General features: G+C 47.2%; 1 protein-coding gene across 5 annotated transcripts in view; it reads right to left on the bottom strand.

Annotated features, from left to right (window-relative positions):
* The window catches only part of PRDM11 (PR/SET domain 11), an 81,409-nt gene that overhangs the window by 29,777 nt on the left and 34,868 nt on the right, over positions 1-16,764 (bottom strand). For all 5 annotated transcript variants that reach the window (XM_059931440.1, XM_059931439.1, XM_059931442.1 and 2 more), the window contains exon 4: positions 16,186-16,448. In XM_059931440.1, the coding sequence (XP_059787423.1) occupies positions 16,186-16,448 (263 nt within the window). The remainder of the gene's footprint in view (positions 1-16,185; positions 16,449-16,764) is intronic.

Here is a 16,764-nt window from a genome sequence, read left to right as displayed (position 1 = left end):
AGGCCACTGTGCTGTCCTGTGGTCAGTAGAGAGGTGGGGAATTCTGTGGAACACGGGAGCGCAGAGCTGGAGCCCTGTACCTGGTGGTCAGTGGAGGACTTTCTTGGAGGGCGTGGAATCCAAGCTGCAGTCTTGGAGAAGAAGAGGGCGAGGGAGTTCTAGGTGGAGGAAGCAGGGGCGCGCAGGATCACAGAGGGTATTTAGAGCACATCACATGTTACTGATGAGCCCTGCCATCGGAGTAGACAGCAGGCTGTGGGCCTCAAGTCCTGCAACTGAGATGGCCCACGAAGGGCCAGTCAGGGCCAGATGCTCGGGACCAAGCCCAAGAACACTGGTTTCCCAGCATCCTCCTTTGCCTCATCCTTCAAGGTCGATTCCTTGGCCCTTCTGAACCCAGCACTTCCTGGACCAGCCCAGACTCTGAACGTTGTGATGTGAGAAGGACTTTGATAACCTGGGCCTGACCAGAGAAGGACAACCTGCATGGTAAGAGGGTCCCTTAGACTGGAGAAGAAGAAGCTAGAGAAAGCAGATCCATCATCAAATGTGGGAAGGAGCACAACGTGGGGGAGGGCAGGCAAAACCAGGACCACTTAGAGGGACACAGGCCCGAACTCGGCGCGAAAAATATGCATGCAGAACGGTCCTAAGATACATGTTCTAACATGCAGAACCGTCCTGCAATGGAACAAGCAGCCTTGTGAGGTGGTGAGTTTCTTGTTACTGGGAGTATTTAAGCAGTAGTAGGACGACTCACTATCAGGGAAGCGGAAGAAAGAATTTCCCCACTGAGTGGAAGTCTGTCCTAAATGACGTATAAAATTCTAAGAATTTTATGATTGTATGTGGACAGATCCTCAGAAAATAATATAAAAAACATAAGGTTTGGCTCCCTGGGTCAAGCATGGGTCCATGTGGACTAGAACACTATTTCTGACCATGGTAATAATTAACAAAGACATCAATAATAAAACATCACCCGCTGCCGTTGATGGAGCAATTTTACTGTGCCAAGTACTCTGATCTCATGAATTCTCACAACTCTATGGAGGTAGCAACAACTATTATCCCCATTTTACAGACTAGGAAACTGAGGTTCAGACCCAGTAGGCAACTTGTCTGAGGCCACAAAGGAAATGTGTGGGGCAGTTGGAGTTTAGACTCTGCAGGTACAGCCCTCGCTCTTAAGCACTCTGCAGAGTGATGGATGTCACCCCAGGCTCCCCCAAATGACCTCATCAGAATCAACCAGGATCGTGTCCTGGGGCCCTCTCCGGCGGACGTCCAGCTTTGCTGCTGGTTTGAGCAAATCATTATCTTTCGCATACTGATGCGAAGATCGGTATTTTAACAGGGAGGAACATTCTGCTTTGCGGCAGAACATCTGCCACAATCGAGGATTCACTGTTGGACTCCTCTAAATGGTGCCATAACCAGGTGCTGCCAAGATTGGATTTTTAAAAACCTGATTTGCCTGCAGCTTTCCAGGAACCCATTGAATCCATAAAACGTTCTGATTTTCAGTTCTGCAACTCCTCTTGGAGCAAAGACGTCACAAAAATGATTTGTGAAGCCACTGACAGTTGACAAAGCTCTTTCACATGTCTCAGATGCTCCTCCCAGAAGCCCAGGAGGCAGGTGGCATCACCTCAGTCCCCAGCCACTTCCCAGGCTGGCAAACTGAAATGCAGAGAGATAAGGAGGCCGGCCTGAACTCGAACTTGAACTCTGGCCCCTGCTATGCCCAGAAACATGGAATGAAGAACACTTAAATTGGAAGGGGGCCTCTGAGATTATTCAGGCCCTGGGTTCCTAACTTGGTGTCCATGGATGGACTTTGGCCAGGAGAATGGAGGGGCAGTCCCTTAAAATGTGCACAGCATTTTATGAATATATATGAGTACAACCTCCTAGGTATATGAGTATATGAGTATAACCCCCTAGGTATATGAGTATATGAGTATACGAGTATAACCCCCTAGGTATATGAGTATATGAGAATATGAGTATATGAGTATAACCCCCTAGGTATATGAGTATATGAGTATATGAGTATAACCCCCTAGGTGACTCAAGAAGGCTCAAGAAGCATGATCTAACCCATCCCCACACCTCCCGCACCACCATTTAACCGATAATGGAATTAGTACAGTCAGCGCTATGTATCTGCGGGTTCCACACCCACAGATTCAACCAACCAAGGATCAAAACTATTTTTAAAACTTTTTCCCAGAAGTTCCAAAAAGCAAAATTTAAATTTGCCACACACCAGAAACTATTTACATAGCATTTACAACAATTTACATAGCATTTACATTGTATTAGGTATTATAAGTATTCTAGAGATGATTTAAAATACACAGGAGGATACGTGTAGGTCATATGCAAACACTGCACCATTTTACAGAAGGGACTTGAGCATCCATGGATTTTGGGTATCCATGGAGGTCCCTGGAACCAATCTCCGCCGATTCTGAGGAACGACTGTACGTACTTCCTTTCATTATTCTATTTATCAAATTTCAAAAAGGTCCTGGAGACCTGGTAAATGAGGCATGTTTACATACAATCCCTAATTCCACATCCAGGTTTTACAACTGTAATTTCACTCATCACCCCCAGCCGGTCCTGAAACCCACGTGACGCTAACTGGAGATAATAAAGCTGCGAAGTGCTCATCACCTATTACACGCCAGGCATGCAACAAGCATGAATACTAGCAACTCGTGGGGTATGTTCCATTAGATTGTGCATCCCCATTTGATGGATAAGAAAACTAGAGCTCAGAGAGAACGGTGACTAGCCCCAAAACACGCTTCTTTCAAGTGGAAGGAATGTGAGTCCAGAGCCCTTTCACCGATGCAGACAGCTCTTCCTTTCCCAAGTCCCTCTGCTCTGCCTGGAAAAGGCACCCCGCTTTGGAACCAGCCGCAGAAACGACCACCCTCTACCCTAAACACCCTCAGCCTCACTCTCCTTGGTAATAAATCTGGTTGTTGGTGAAACTGATGAAATGAGCCTTTGGACCAGGACTTGAGGAGCAGGGTCAGGAAACTGGCCTGAATCCTGTCTCTTCACTATGCCTGACATGAGGGTCTTGGGGCAAGGGTGGGGGAGACAGCCAGGAGAATGTGCCCATCTGGGAGGCAGCAAAAATGCAAATAAGAATGGGCATGCGGTCAGAGAGAAATTAGCTGGCAACAAACTTTATACATCATGCTACAGATCTGAAAGGTCTTCCTGGTTAACAAGGCAGAGGGAGGTGGTGACAGGGCGGGTGTGAAACTCACCCCGTGGGGTTATTCAGAACACAACCTGCACACCCATCATGGGCAACTCTTCCTAATAACCAGTGAAATGGACAAGAGACAGAGAAAAGCAGAGGAAAAAACCCAAAGGCCCACAAGGAGATATCGCTTCACACCTACTAGGATGGTTAGAATCAAAAAGGCAGGTAACAGTAAATGTTGGAAATCAGAAAAGAGAAATCAGAGCCCTCATATACTGTTGGTGGGAATGTAAAATGGTCCAGTTACTCCGGAAACAGTCTGGCAGCTCCTCAAACGATTAAACATAGAGTTACCATATGACCCAACAGTTCCATTCTGAAGCACAGACACAAGAGATGGGAAAACATATGTCTACACAGAAACTTGTACACAAGTGTTTACAGTAGCATTATTCATAATAGCCAAAAGGTGGAAACAACCTAACTGTCCGCGCAAGAATGCACGGATAAACAAAATGTGGTATATCCACACAGTAGAATATTATCCGGCCATAAAAAGGAATGATACCTGTCACAACGCGGATGCACCTTGAAAACATTAAGCTACGTGAGAGAAGCTGGTCACAGAAGACCACATAGTATATGATTGATTTCGTTCACGTGAAAAGTCCAGAATCGGGAAATCGATAGAGACAAAGAGTAGAGTAGTGGGTGCCCAGGGCTGGAAGGGGAAGAAGAAGGGAAGAGGCGGGTAACAGCTAAAGGATGGAGTTTCTTCTTGAGGTGATGAAAATGTTCTAAAACTGACTGTGGTGGTGGCTGCACACATCCGGGAATATACTAAAGACCACTGAATTACACACTTTAAATGGGTGAATTGTATGGTACATGACTTCCATCTCAATAAAGCAGTTAAAAATATCTGCCAAATCTTCATCAGCAGCAATCAGACAAGGAAAAGGAAACAGCCTCATATCACTGGCTTGAAAAGCCTTCCCCAGAGAAAGGGGCGTGTCGGTGGCAGTGGGAAGACCGACAGATGTCACGTGGGCGTCTAGACAGTCACATTCGGGGTTGGAGATGAGGAGCTCAAGCTTTGGTTCGAAGATCTGGTTCCACACTGCATGGCCTCGGACAAGTAACCTGGCCCTTTAAGCCCCAGTTTCCCAATCTGTAAAAGGGGGATAATAATACCTATCCCATAGAACGGTTGTGAGGATACAAGAATTAAGACACACAAATCCTTTAGTGCCCAACAAACAACAGCAACTGTTGTTGCTATTATTATAATGCTTGCCCACGAAACCTAACTAGCATTTGCTGAGGACCCACTGGGGTTTAAGTGGTGCTGCATTTGGCTCTGGGGGTATAAATCAGACAAGACTTCTCCTGGAGGAATTTCCAAACACCAGGAAACCCCTAAACCCCTATTATTAAAGCCAGAAAGTTCACCAGAGATTAGTGTTTCTCAAAGTCGGGTCTTTGGATACGTTCTCAAGATCCAAAAGTTCTCTCTAAGAATGTTTAATTCAATGTTTTCATTAAAAAAAAAATCAATACATGGGAATCCCCATGAGATTTCTGCCCCACAAGAGTATTGTGCTTGTGGAAACTCCCTGGTGGTCCAGTGGTTAAAACTCCACGCTTCCACTGCAGGGGGCCTGGGTTAGATCCCTGATCTGGTAACGAAGATCCCACAATCCCTATAGCGCAGCCAAAAAAAAAATTAAAAAAGAGTATTGTGCTTGTGACTGATTTGGCACCCATGGTAGACTGAATTCTTGGCCCAGCTCTCGCCCCTCCCTATCACCCTGGCCCTGTGACTCCGCACTAGACTCTGTCTTACAGGTGGCCCATACTTCTTCACTCCTTGACCTTGGGTTCAGCCACGTGACTTATTTGGCCAATGGGGTGTTAACACGCATGATGCAGACACAGGCTTGAAACGTGCTTGTGAGGGTGGGCTTGCCTCCGGGATGAGAAGAGCTTCCCCAGGGAGCCTCTGACTCTTCAGTCTGGGCCCAGAACAGACACACTTGGAGCAGACTTGGCCCTCGGTGAGGAGCCAAGCTCACCCTGCGGCTGGAGGCTGAGCAGCCCAGCCAAGCCCAACTCAATCAGCCCAACCGCAGGCAACCAGTGGACACACCAGAATCAATGAGGATCTGCAATCAACCAGCAGATACCCAAGCAAGGCTAAATGACTGTTGTTCTATACGCCAGGGGTCAACAAACCAGGGCCTGCAGGCTTAATCCAGCACCCCCCCCAGTTGTTTTGTACAGCCCACCAGCTAAGAATGGTTTGTACATTTCTAAATGGTTGAAAATAAATCAAAAGAAGACTATTTCATCATGTGAAAATTACGCGGAATTCAAATTTCAGTCTCCATAAACAAAGTCTTACTAGAACACACACACGTCCGGCTGCTCTCACACTGCAATGGCAGGATTGAGTAGTGTGACAGACACTGTATGGGCCACACAGCCTAAAATACTTACTGTCTGGCCCCTTACACAAAAAGTTTACAGAGCTCCATTCAATTCCACTGCTTGTTACCTCGTAACAGCTGACTGTACAACACCAATTATTACTACTTGCCATGAGCCAATGAAAAAAGAACAGATACAAAGTTTAATATGTAAATGATGCATTCTGGCAAAGACTAAGAAACATGGTGGCAGTTGCATTAATGGAAGATTTCCCAGTGTTTTAAATAGAGACAAACAAAGCAAAGTGTCACATGGCACACAAAAGCACAGGCATGCCAAATGCGGAAGAAGCTGTGTCTGAGTAGTCACTATAGTATTCACCCTATAAACAGCACGTTAGTTTCAGTAAAACATTATCCAACACAGGACACTGATTTTGTTCATTTGAATTATGTTGGTTTGTGTAGTTCTGTTCACTTTATATTTGTAAGTCTGTCTCGGTTTTACAGTTGTTTAAAAGCTATAAGAAATGTGTTTATCTAGTTTTTTATGTTTAAACCTTTTAAAGTAACTTTAGAATAAAATTAATGTAACACTGGGACCCCATAAACAATAAAAGTCAGACACCTGACCGAAGTGTACATGAAAAGATGTTCAACATCACCAGTCATCAGGGAAATGCAAATTAAAACCACAATGAGATACCACTTCACACCTGTCAGAAGGGCTTTCACCAAAAAGACAAGAAATAACAAGTGTTGATGAGGATGTGGAGAAAAGGGAACCCTTGAGCACTGTTTTGGGAATGTAAATTGGTGCAGCCACTATGGAAACCAGTATAGAGGCTCCTTAAAAAATTAAAAATAGAACTGCCATATGATCCACTAATTCCACTTCTGGGTATTTAACCAATGGAAACATAACACAAAAAGATATCTGCACCCCCATGTTCACTGCAGCATTATTTATAACAGCCAAGAAATGGAAATAACCTAAGTGCCCATCAACTGATGAATGGATAAAGAATATGTGGATAGATATACAAGGGAATATTTTCAGCCATAATAAGGAAGGAAATCCTGCCATGTGCAGTGGCATGGATGGGCCTTGAAGGCATTGTGCTAAGACAAATAAGTGAGATCAAGACTAATGCTGTATGATCTCACTTATATGTGGAATCTAAAACAACAAACAAACAAACAAACCCTGAACTTATAGATACAGAAAACAGATGGATGATTGCCAGAGGCGGGAGATGGGGTGTTGTCAAAATGCCGGAAAGTGGTCAAAATAAATTAGTCCTGGGTATGTAATGTACAGCATGGTAACTATAGTAACATATATACATATATTTTAAAAAGTGGCCTCAATATAACAAAAGTGAGAAACACAACTGCAGTGGAAGTGCTGAGGAGACAAGGAGTGTTGACGGTCAAGTGAGAAGCTGGCTTATAGTGAAAATTCAGAAGAGTTCAGAATAGTTTTTCATGCTTTATTTTTGTTCCATATAATAGACTTTGAGAATACAGACTCAGTTCCAGCCAAAACTAGTTCACTAGCATATTATATTTGGGGTTGGGGGGGTATCTTTGGTTTGGTTCATGATTCAGTAACCAAACTACCAGCATTTATAAAAGTTATACAAGCCAAGCCATTTAATGCTTCTGATATTAAGAGGAATCTTAGGGTTGAGGTACATATTTTTATTCCTGGAAAAGCTGATATTGAATCAATAGTGTTTGAAGATCCATAACATCTTAGAACATGAGACAAGCAACTTTTTTCTAGCATCATCTTCCTCTTTTCCTTCTACGCACACCCTGTACCTCTGCTATACCCCATTACCATTCCCCACCTCAACTTACACATGTGTCCCTGGGTCTTTGTACATGCTATGCCCACTGCTTGTGATTGCGTGTTCCCTCATTTCCTGACTCTGTTGGCCACTCACTTCAACGCATCCCTCAAAACCTAGTTCAGGCTTAGAAGCAAGGACACCCCAGGAGCAATGCACACACCTAGTGCCCAGAGATTTGAATTCTAAATACCATTTCTCACTAAAACAAATTAGAGCTCCTAAGAGAGATGGCTAGAACATCTTCTTTGGGACTTCCCTGATGGTCCAGTGGTTAAGACTCTGAGCTTCCACTGCAGCAGGCAAGGGTTCGATCTCTGGTCAGGGAACTAAACATCCTGCATGCCACATGGCATGGCAAAAAAAAAAAACAAAAAAAAAACACTTCTTTGCACAGAAAGTAAGGAAGTACTAAAAGAAGGACAAGAAGCCAGTCTGAACGGGCTCCTGTTGGCCAAATCTAGGGCAATTTAAAGCTCAAAATGAATAATGATGGGAACGGACTAGAACACACTGAAGAAAAAAAAGAATCCTTGAGTCCATACTGATACTAAAAATAACTTTAAGGAATGGGGTGGGGGAGAAAGTTGAGCACTTTTTTTTTTAACAGAAGAATGTCAAGTCATAAGTGTAGAAGGAATGGTTAAAAATTATTTTGAACCATGAAAAATAATTGATACAGGCAAGAATCATCAATAGTTGCTAAAAGCACTGGGTTAAAGAGAAGACAAACGGACATCACGTGTTCCTGCTATCTGCAGTGCGGAAGACAAAACATCCTCTGTGCCAAAAAATCTATAATCTGAACCTATCATGAGGAAACAATCAGACAAATCTAAACTGTGGAACGTTCTGCAAACAACTGTTCTGAACTCTTCCAAAGCAGCAATATCGTGAAAGAGAAAACACAATGCAGGGAAACTGTTCTAGAATAAAGGAGGCTGATGAGACATGACAAGTAAATGCAATGTGTGATGCTTGAGTGGGTCCTGAATGGAGGGAAAACTACCAAGGCCGTTACGCAAGGCAACTGGAAAATCTGAATATGGATTGTAGTTGAGACAGTACTGTATCCATGGTTAAATTTCCTGACTATAATAATTATATTGTGATTATATAGGACAGGGGTCAGCAAACTACTGCCGGCAGGTCAAATCCAGCTCCTCATCTATTTTTATACAGCCTGTGAGCTAAGCGTGGTTTTGCTTGTTTTTTTTTTTTAATAATTGAAAAGATTCTTTTCGTATAATTTCATTTGTTTGATTTTCAAAACTTGTGAAACTCAAATTTCATTTGAACTTATATGAAATTCACATGTCAGTGCTTACAAATAAAGTTTTATTGGAACCCAGCCACGCTCATTCATTCATGTGCTGTCTATGGCTGCTTTCATGGTACAAAGGCAGAGCTGGGTAGCGGTGACAGACACTGCCTGGCCCATGAAGCCTGATGTCTGGAACTACGTCTCAAACAGTTCAGAAAAAACAAACGAAAAAGAATGTGTGTGTGTGCGTGTGTGTGCGCGCGCGTGCGTGCGCGTGCCTGTAGGTAGATATATAGAGAGAGACTGAAGCAATTGTTATAAAATGTTAGCAGCGGGCGAATCTAGATGCAGGATGTGTGGCTGTTGATCATACTCTTCTTATACTTTTGTAGAGTTTGAAATTTTCAGAATAAAGAGTTAATAGAAATTAACAAATAAGCATGAAACGCACTTGCTCAGACTCTCACACACACACAGAAGCCCAAGCTGTTTCAAATGGGCCTTCTTTCCTTCCTGGACCAGCCCATTGTTCTTCCCCTCTCTGAGCCCCACCCAAGCCCCTGCTCCCACTGACATCTTGCACTGTTGCAACTGTCTGCTCACACTTCATCTATCCCAGCTACTCGGGATTTCTCAGACTCTGTTCTGGAGGGCGTCATGAGCTTTTGCACATCCAATTTCAAGTTTTAAAATAAATCTCCATTTTTACGATGGAAGCTGAAATGGAAAACACTGAAACCCCATTTCACATCAGCTTCTCCCCAGAACAGTAGGAGTCTGGCAGGGAGAGAGGCTGGCTGACTGCGGGGGAGCAATCCCACCACACAGTGTCCTTTTTATAAGGAGGCCTGGGAAAACTCCCATCCAGTCTCTACCCGGAAAAGGAGACCTCCTCGGGAGCTACCTGGGACTTCTCGAGTTATGGCCAGAAAGCACCGGTAGCTAAGCAGGCTTGCCTTTCCCCAGTGGCTGCCGGATTTGGACCTTCTATAGCTAAAAGTGCACACACAGGTCATTATGGTATGCATTTTTAGCCTCATTCCTGGCTCCATTTAGGGTCTCCACCCTTGTTTTTCTTTCTTCTCTCTCTCTCAGTTTTAATATGCTATCATGTTATATTTGATATATGCTGCTAGGCTGCCCTAAATCCCTTCTGGAACGAGACTGGGTCTCAGTGAAAAACTGAAACAGAAACCCTGTGCTGGCCTCCTCTTTCTCTGCCTCTTTACCAAACCATATGGCTGCCTGGCGCTCCCCAAGCATCTCATGCCTGCAGCATCGTCTCTGGCCTGCAGTGCCTGAGGGCAGCCTGGCAACCTTGGCAATGACTTATGGAGTCTATGATTTCCAGTGAGATGAGTAAGCAGAGGAAGGGGAATTTCTTTTCTAAACAGTCAGAAGTGAGAGCAAAACTCCTTCCAAGGAGGCCAGGCCATGAAGGAGAGATGCAAAGTGGAAATGGCCATTTGGTTCATCTAAACCCGGGCTCTGTCCCTGCAGCACACTGTACACAGTGGGACCAGCTTTCCTCCAGGTTGAGGGGAGATGGAGAGGGACCTTGTACTGGGCAGGAAGGATGAGTGCAACAGAGTCAACCAAGGCCAGGAGGTAGGCATAGGCCTGACAAGTAAGGGAGGTGGAGAGGACCAGGAGGCCGAATGAGAAGGTGGGTTCTGGAGGCAGACTGCCCAGGTTTGAACCCCAGCTCAGCTACTCACTAGCTGTTTAGCTTTGTGCAGAATGACTCATCCTCTCTGGGCCTCAGTTTTCTCAGCTGTGCAATGGATAGAACAATACCTGCTTCACAGGGGCATCGCTAGGATCAAATGAGATCATCCTGTGAAGTGCTGAGTACAGACCCAGACACGTAGTAGGCACTCAATAAACATTAACGGCTATGCTTATCCTTATAGCACCACCATCGTTTCTGCTGGAGGAGACTCTACATACTGAGTTGTGGAAGGAAATGTGTTGTGTTGGACGGAGGCCAGAGCTTTGGAAGGCAGGCAGAAGGTCAAGAACAGACAAGTATAGCTTTGGGACAGGATTTGACAGATGAATGCAGTTTATTTAGGATGTGGAGTTTCCGGATCCTGGTCCAAAGTCAGGGCCGTGGTTCAGCCCACCTTTCCCCCTCTCACACCATTCAGCCAACCCATCGTCTGAGCAGGCAGAGCTGTTCCTCATTCCTGCTTTGCCCCAGGTGAGGCCCCAACTGAGGACAGACACACAGACACACACACACACAGGCTTCAACGCCTCTCACTTCTCTGCATCACAAAGGTCAAAGCCTCCACGTGGTCCTGCGACCTCCAGCCATACTGTCCCTGCCCCTGCAAACATGCGCATGCCGCAGCTCAGAGGCCCGTGGAAGGAACCTCCAAGGAAGCAACATTGCTGCCTCTGGCCCTGCCCCTGAACAACAGGCCAGGACCAGATGGAGCTGGTCTATGACCACACTGCAAACTCCAGAGCTTCCTATTATCCGTTTTCTCCGGACCCGGACCCATGCCAGACCACGAACCTGGGGAAGCTACCTGCTTTAGAGACTCCAAGCTTTCCCGGCTGGGCTGTCCCAAGGGGTAGACTGTGGTGGGAAAGAAGGGGATCCTACTAGCCCTTCCCTGGGCATGACACTAAATTTTCTCCCCTGGGATTTTCCCGCAGGCTGAGAAGGCATCAGCCTCCTCTGCTGAACTCCTACCCATCCTTCAAAACCCATCCCCCATTTGCCCAGCCAACTCCCCTTCTCCCTACCCTTACAACCTACTGCAGCACCACAATCACCAGCAACACTCTGGGCTGGGAATAGGCCTCCTCCCTTCCCATCTACCTCAGTCCCCCCTCCCTGTGGCTGAACCAAAGGCTCTATAAAAACAGAGGGCAAACTTCATGTATTTGTGTTACCTCCAGAACTTCCTGCTCAGTGCCCAGTGCATGGGAGTTGCTCTGTGTCTGTGAGGATAGATTGAATTTGGACACATAACCACATTCACTGCTCCCCCTCCTTAGGCATGTCTCCCCACGATGGAACTCCTTAAAGCCCCAGGCATCACGGAGGGATGCTGTCTTTGAAGGAACCCAAGGTCTGTCAGGTACTAGCTATGGGAGTTGGGGCTGCTTGCTTGACCTCTTCAGTCCCGGGTTCCCTTATCTGAACGAGAAAGGCAGCCATCTCCACCTGCGGGACTGTTTTGTGGGAGAATGTGGTATACACCTGGCATATAATAATTGCTCAATGAGCAGCCAGACTTTGAAAACAAGCCAATCACCCTTGCTGGCTCCCCCTCCTCACCTCCCACTCACATCTCAATCCACAGCAATGTGGCTTCCACCCATGAAACTGCCCCTGCCAAGGACGCCAAGACGTGTGTGCCAATGGGCTCTCGATCCTCAAGCTTCTCGCCCTCTGCAGCACTGACCCCACTGCTCAACCCTTCCCAGGGCTTCAGCTGCATACATTTATACGCTTGGTTTTCCCTCCATACCCAGGCATCTGCCCTCGGCTGCAGACCCACACACACCGACGTGCCTCAGGACAGCGCCACCTGGGCATCTCGAGGGCACCTCCATCTCTACCCTACCCAACCTGAACTCGCCTTCTCCTCAGTCTCAGGCTACCTCTCTCCATCTCTCTGCACATTTTAGCAGATGTCCCCCCAAACACATAAGCCCACTGGATTAGTGTCCTACTACTGCTATAACAAACGGCCACAAACACAGTGGCTTAAAACAACACAAATTTATTGTCTTCCTTTTCTGGAAGTAAGGATTCCTAAAATCAAGGTGTTGGCAGGGCTGAGTTTTTTTCAGGTGGCTTGAAGGAAGAATCCGTTTCCTGGCCTTTTGTAGACTCTGCATGCCTTGGCTCCTGGCTCCTTCTCCATCTTCAAGGCCAGCAGCATAGGGTCTTCCAATCTTTCCTTTCTGACTCTAACTCTCCTGCCTCCCTCTTATAAAGATGCTTGTAACTGCATTGGTCCCACCCCGATAAGCCAGGATAATTTCTCCATCTCAAGATCCTCAACGTGATCACATGTGCAAAGTTCCTTTTACCATATAAGATAACACATTCACAAGTTCCAGGGATCTGGACATGGCCATCTTTGGAGAACCATTGTTTGGCCTACTATAGTTACCTCCCTTCACCTGCTCCAAATCTCTAGGATATCCCTCCAGGGACAGAAAAAATGTTGGCCCACCTCCTTTCTACAGCCAGTGTCTCCATGTGAACCTTCTTAGGTAATATAAAAGCTTACCCATCACGCCTTATCTCTACTGTATATTCAATCATTTCTTCAGCTGGACTCCCTCCATTGGGTTTTTTAAGGAAGTTTATGTCTCATTAACAAACTCCCTTGACCCCAGTCTTCCCTCAGCCATCACCCTTCCTCTCTCCTCCACTTATTTCTAATCAAACTTCTGAGAAGTGACTATACCAGTCACCTCCATTCCAATGAGGTTCCCATCTCATTACTCTTCTGCAGGATTTCTCAGCCCTGGTACTGTTGACAACTGAGGCCAGATCATTCTTTTTTGTAGGAGGCTGTCCTATGTATTATAAACGGTTTACCAGCATCCCTGGCCTCTTACTTCCAGATGCCAGTAGCATATCTCCATCTTCAGTGGTGATGGCAAAAAAAAAAAATCTCCAGACATTTCCAACTACCCCAGAAAGGGGGCGGGGGGTATAAACTGCCCCAGGTTAACAACCACTGGCTTATAGTAACAGCTCTTGCTAAAGTCACCAATGACTTCCCCGGCACTAAATCCAGCAAACGCTTTTGAGTCCTTCTCTTGCTTGGCTTCTCAGCAGAGTTGGACATTGTTGGACATTCTGGCCTTCCCACCTCAGGCCACTCTTGCTCTGTCTCCCCTGCAGGATCAAACTCCCCTTCTGGACCGCTCACCGTTGAAGTTCCTCAAAGCTTAGTCCTTAGGCTGCTCTACCTCTCGCTCAGCCCGTTCTCCCTGGGGGCTGCCCTCCAGCCCTCTGGCCCCACTGATCACCTATGCACAGGTGACTCATGAAGTAACATCTCCAGACGTCCTTTCCAAGCTCTGAACCCGTATATATAAAGCTGCCTAGTTGATATCACTACTTGGATATCTTGGCCTCACTCAACAAGATATATATCCAAGGCATCTCTCCAAACTCAACAAGCCCAAAACCCAAATCAGGATCTTCCCCTCAACCCAGTCCCCTTCTGGCATTCCCCATTTCTCACAGAAATTCACCATTCCTGACCTGTAGGGAGAGGAACGCTGCAGGAGCTGTTCACGACACTTCCCTCTCCCTTACTTGGGCCAAAAGGTCTCTTCCCAAGTCAAATCTCTTTCATCTCTGAAACAGTTCACAAACCAGTTCACTTGTCTCCATGTCTCTGCCCCACCCTAGCTCAACCCTCCACCGTCACCAACTTCAAGAACAAACACAGCCCTCTGACTGGGGTGCAGACATCCATTCTTGACCAATGTCTCTACCCCATCAGTTCTCCAGCCTGCAGCCAAAGTCACCCTTTCAAAACATAAATGAAAGCTTTTCGCTGTTCTTAAAATGGAGAACGGAAGTCCCAGCTTGGCCCACGGGGCCCTACATGACCGAGCCGCTGTCTTCTCCAGGCCCATGTTTGCTGCACTCCAGGCACACTGACCTCCCAGTTGCTCAAACGTACTGTGCTCTCTTCTGCCACAGGACCTTTGCTCATGTTCTTCCATCCATCTTGATGCCCCTCACCAATCATCACCTGGTGGGAATTCTCTTCCTTCAATTACAGCTCAACTATTAGGAAGCCTTCCCCAACTTCTGGCCCCATCAAATCCCTTGGTTGATCACTTTTCTCCTAGCCCCACGGTCTCTCCATTACCTTTCAGAGCCATAATGTTACATTTATTGGTGCTTATCTTATTCTTTAATTCCTTCCATCTTCCCCACAGTAAATTCTATGAGGGCAGGACTGATGTCTGATCTGGTCCACCATTGCGTCCCCAGAGCCAGCCCAGTGCTTGGCACAAAGCAGACCTTCAAGAGGTGTTTATTTAATGATAAATGAATCATCTTCCTACCCCCAGCCTGGCTCTCTCTACTGTCCCATGTCCCCCTATCCATGTTCAAGTTTGGTGCCTGAAAGTCATCATTGGTAATCCTTCCTTTTCGAATCTGAAAATCCCTCTTCCTCACCTTCACATCCTGTCTATCAACGAGTCTTGGGGATTCTCCCCCCTAAATCTCTCTCAAATGTGCCCACCTCTAGCACTTGAGTTTAAGCCACCATCATTCCAGATGTGAACCCTCACTCCAGCCTTTTACCTAGAATCCCAATTCTCCATTCTGCAACCTACCATGTCACACCTCTGCTTGAAACGTTCTGATGGCTTCCCCTGGCCCACAGGATGAAGCACGCACTTGTCACGGCCTATGAAACACAGCACGATCTGGCTCCCACCTCCCTCTCCTGCCAGCTCTCGCCGCTCTGCCTCTCAGGCTCACTGCTGCTGCCACCCCCCCAGACTTCTTGACGTTCCTCTCTCTCAGCTGTTCTGCCTACATGGAGCATTTTTCCATCCCCCTTCTACTAACTGCTACTCATTCTTCAAGTCTCAGACCAGAGGAAATCTTGCCCAAACCCCTCAAGTAGGCCAAGAACAACAATAATAGCTGACAGTCACTGCGTGCTTACTAAAGGCAAGCACCATTCTAAGAACTTTGCAGCATTAACTCATTTCATCTTCACCATCAGCTATGATTATCCTGGCACCGAGAGGTTCAATGACTCATCCAAGGTCACATTAGATAGTAATTAGCAAACCTGGCTGACATGATGAACTCAGGCTCCAGGCCCCAAGTCCCAGAGCTCTGTGAACGCTGCCATCTCCCTGCGTACCCAGAGCGTCCCGTATTCCCCCTTCAGAAGCAACTGTCACGTGTGCATGTATTTGTTCACTGCCTGTGCTCCCCACCAGACTGTCCACTCGCAGAGGGCAGGGACCGTGCCTGTCTTGTTGGAAGCTTTGCCTCTAGCATTGGATATTACTGCTTTTTTAGCTGAACGTCATGCTGTGCATCGCCACAGTCCCCAGCTCCAGGTCACCCACGCCAGAGGAGGGCTGGGGAAAACCCTTCATAAGTGTCATAGAATGGCCCGCCAGACACACGCATGAGGACTCATGGAGAAACTGCCCCACCACTGATTCTGTTGACTACCGCCAGATGGGGCTCCTCTGCATGGCCCTCGGCCACCAAGGGTCACAGGGGCAAGGGGACAGCCAGATCCATCATCCACGTGTCCAGGAGTGATGGCAGAAAAGCTCTGGGCCAGGCTGGGCCAGCGTATGGCTCCCCCTGCTGGTTTCCTTCCATGTTCGTGGCACCCTTTTCCGAGGCACAGCCCGGGAGACACTCACCAGCCACGAGAAGAAGCCAGCTGATTTGTCCTGGGTGGAGATCTGCCCCTCATAGGGGCCGAAGATGTGGCCCTTGGGGATGACCTCATTTATGCAACGCACGTCATTCTCCCCACTGGCTTCCTTGACCACCTCCATGCCCTGGGGGATGGTGAGGGCCGCCCGGTCTGGGATGCCCACAGGCACCGGCGTGTCGGACACAAACACCGGGGGACCGTGGTTCGGGCACTCATCCACAAAGTACTCCTGGCAGGACTCGCAGACTGGAGGGATGGAAAGAGGAAAGAGAGCCTCAGTTGGGAGGTAGGACCCCCATGGAGGTGGCTGAGGGGCTGATGGGAGGTCCACCCTCCATGGGGGTCAGCGTAAGCCAGTGGAAAGTACACAGCATGGGACTCGGGAGTCCCAGCCCTGGCTCCACCCCAGCCAGTCACAGGCCCCTGAGTCTTCAGTAGTGAGAACTCACTCCCCTCCCTGGGGACTCAAAGGACACACCCACCAACACCAAGGAAGTCAGTTTGAAAAAATAGAAGAAAGATCATGACTGGAGTCCAATAGGTCTGGGTTTGAATTGCAGCT

This window comes from Balaenoptera ricei, chromosome 8 (genome assembly GCF_028023285.1).
Source record: "Balaenoptera ricei isolate mBalRic1 chromosome 8, mBalRic1.hap2, whole genome shotgun sequence".
In the NCBI taxonomy this organism is placed as follows: Eukaryota; Metazoa; Chordata; class Mammalia; order Artiodactyla; family Balaenopteridae; genus Balaenoptera; species Balaenoptera ricei.
Note: the sequence above shows the minus strand (reverse complement) of the source record. Positions and strands in the feature narration are given on the sequence as shown.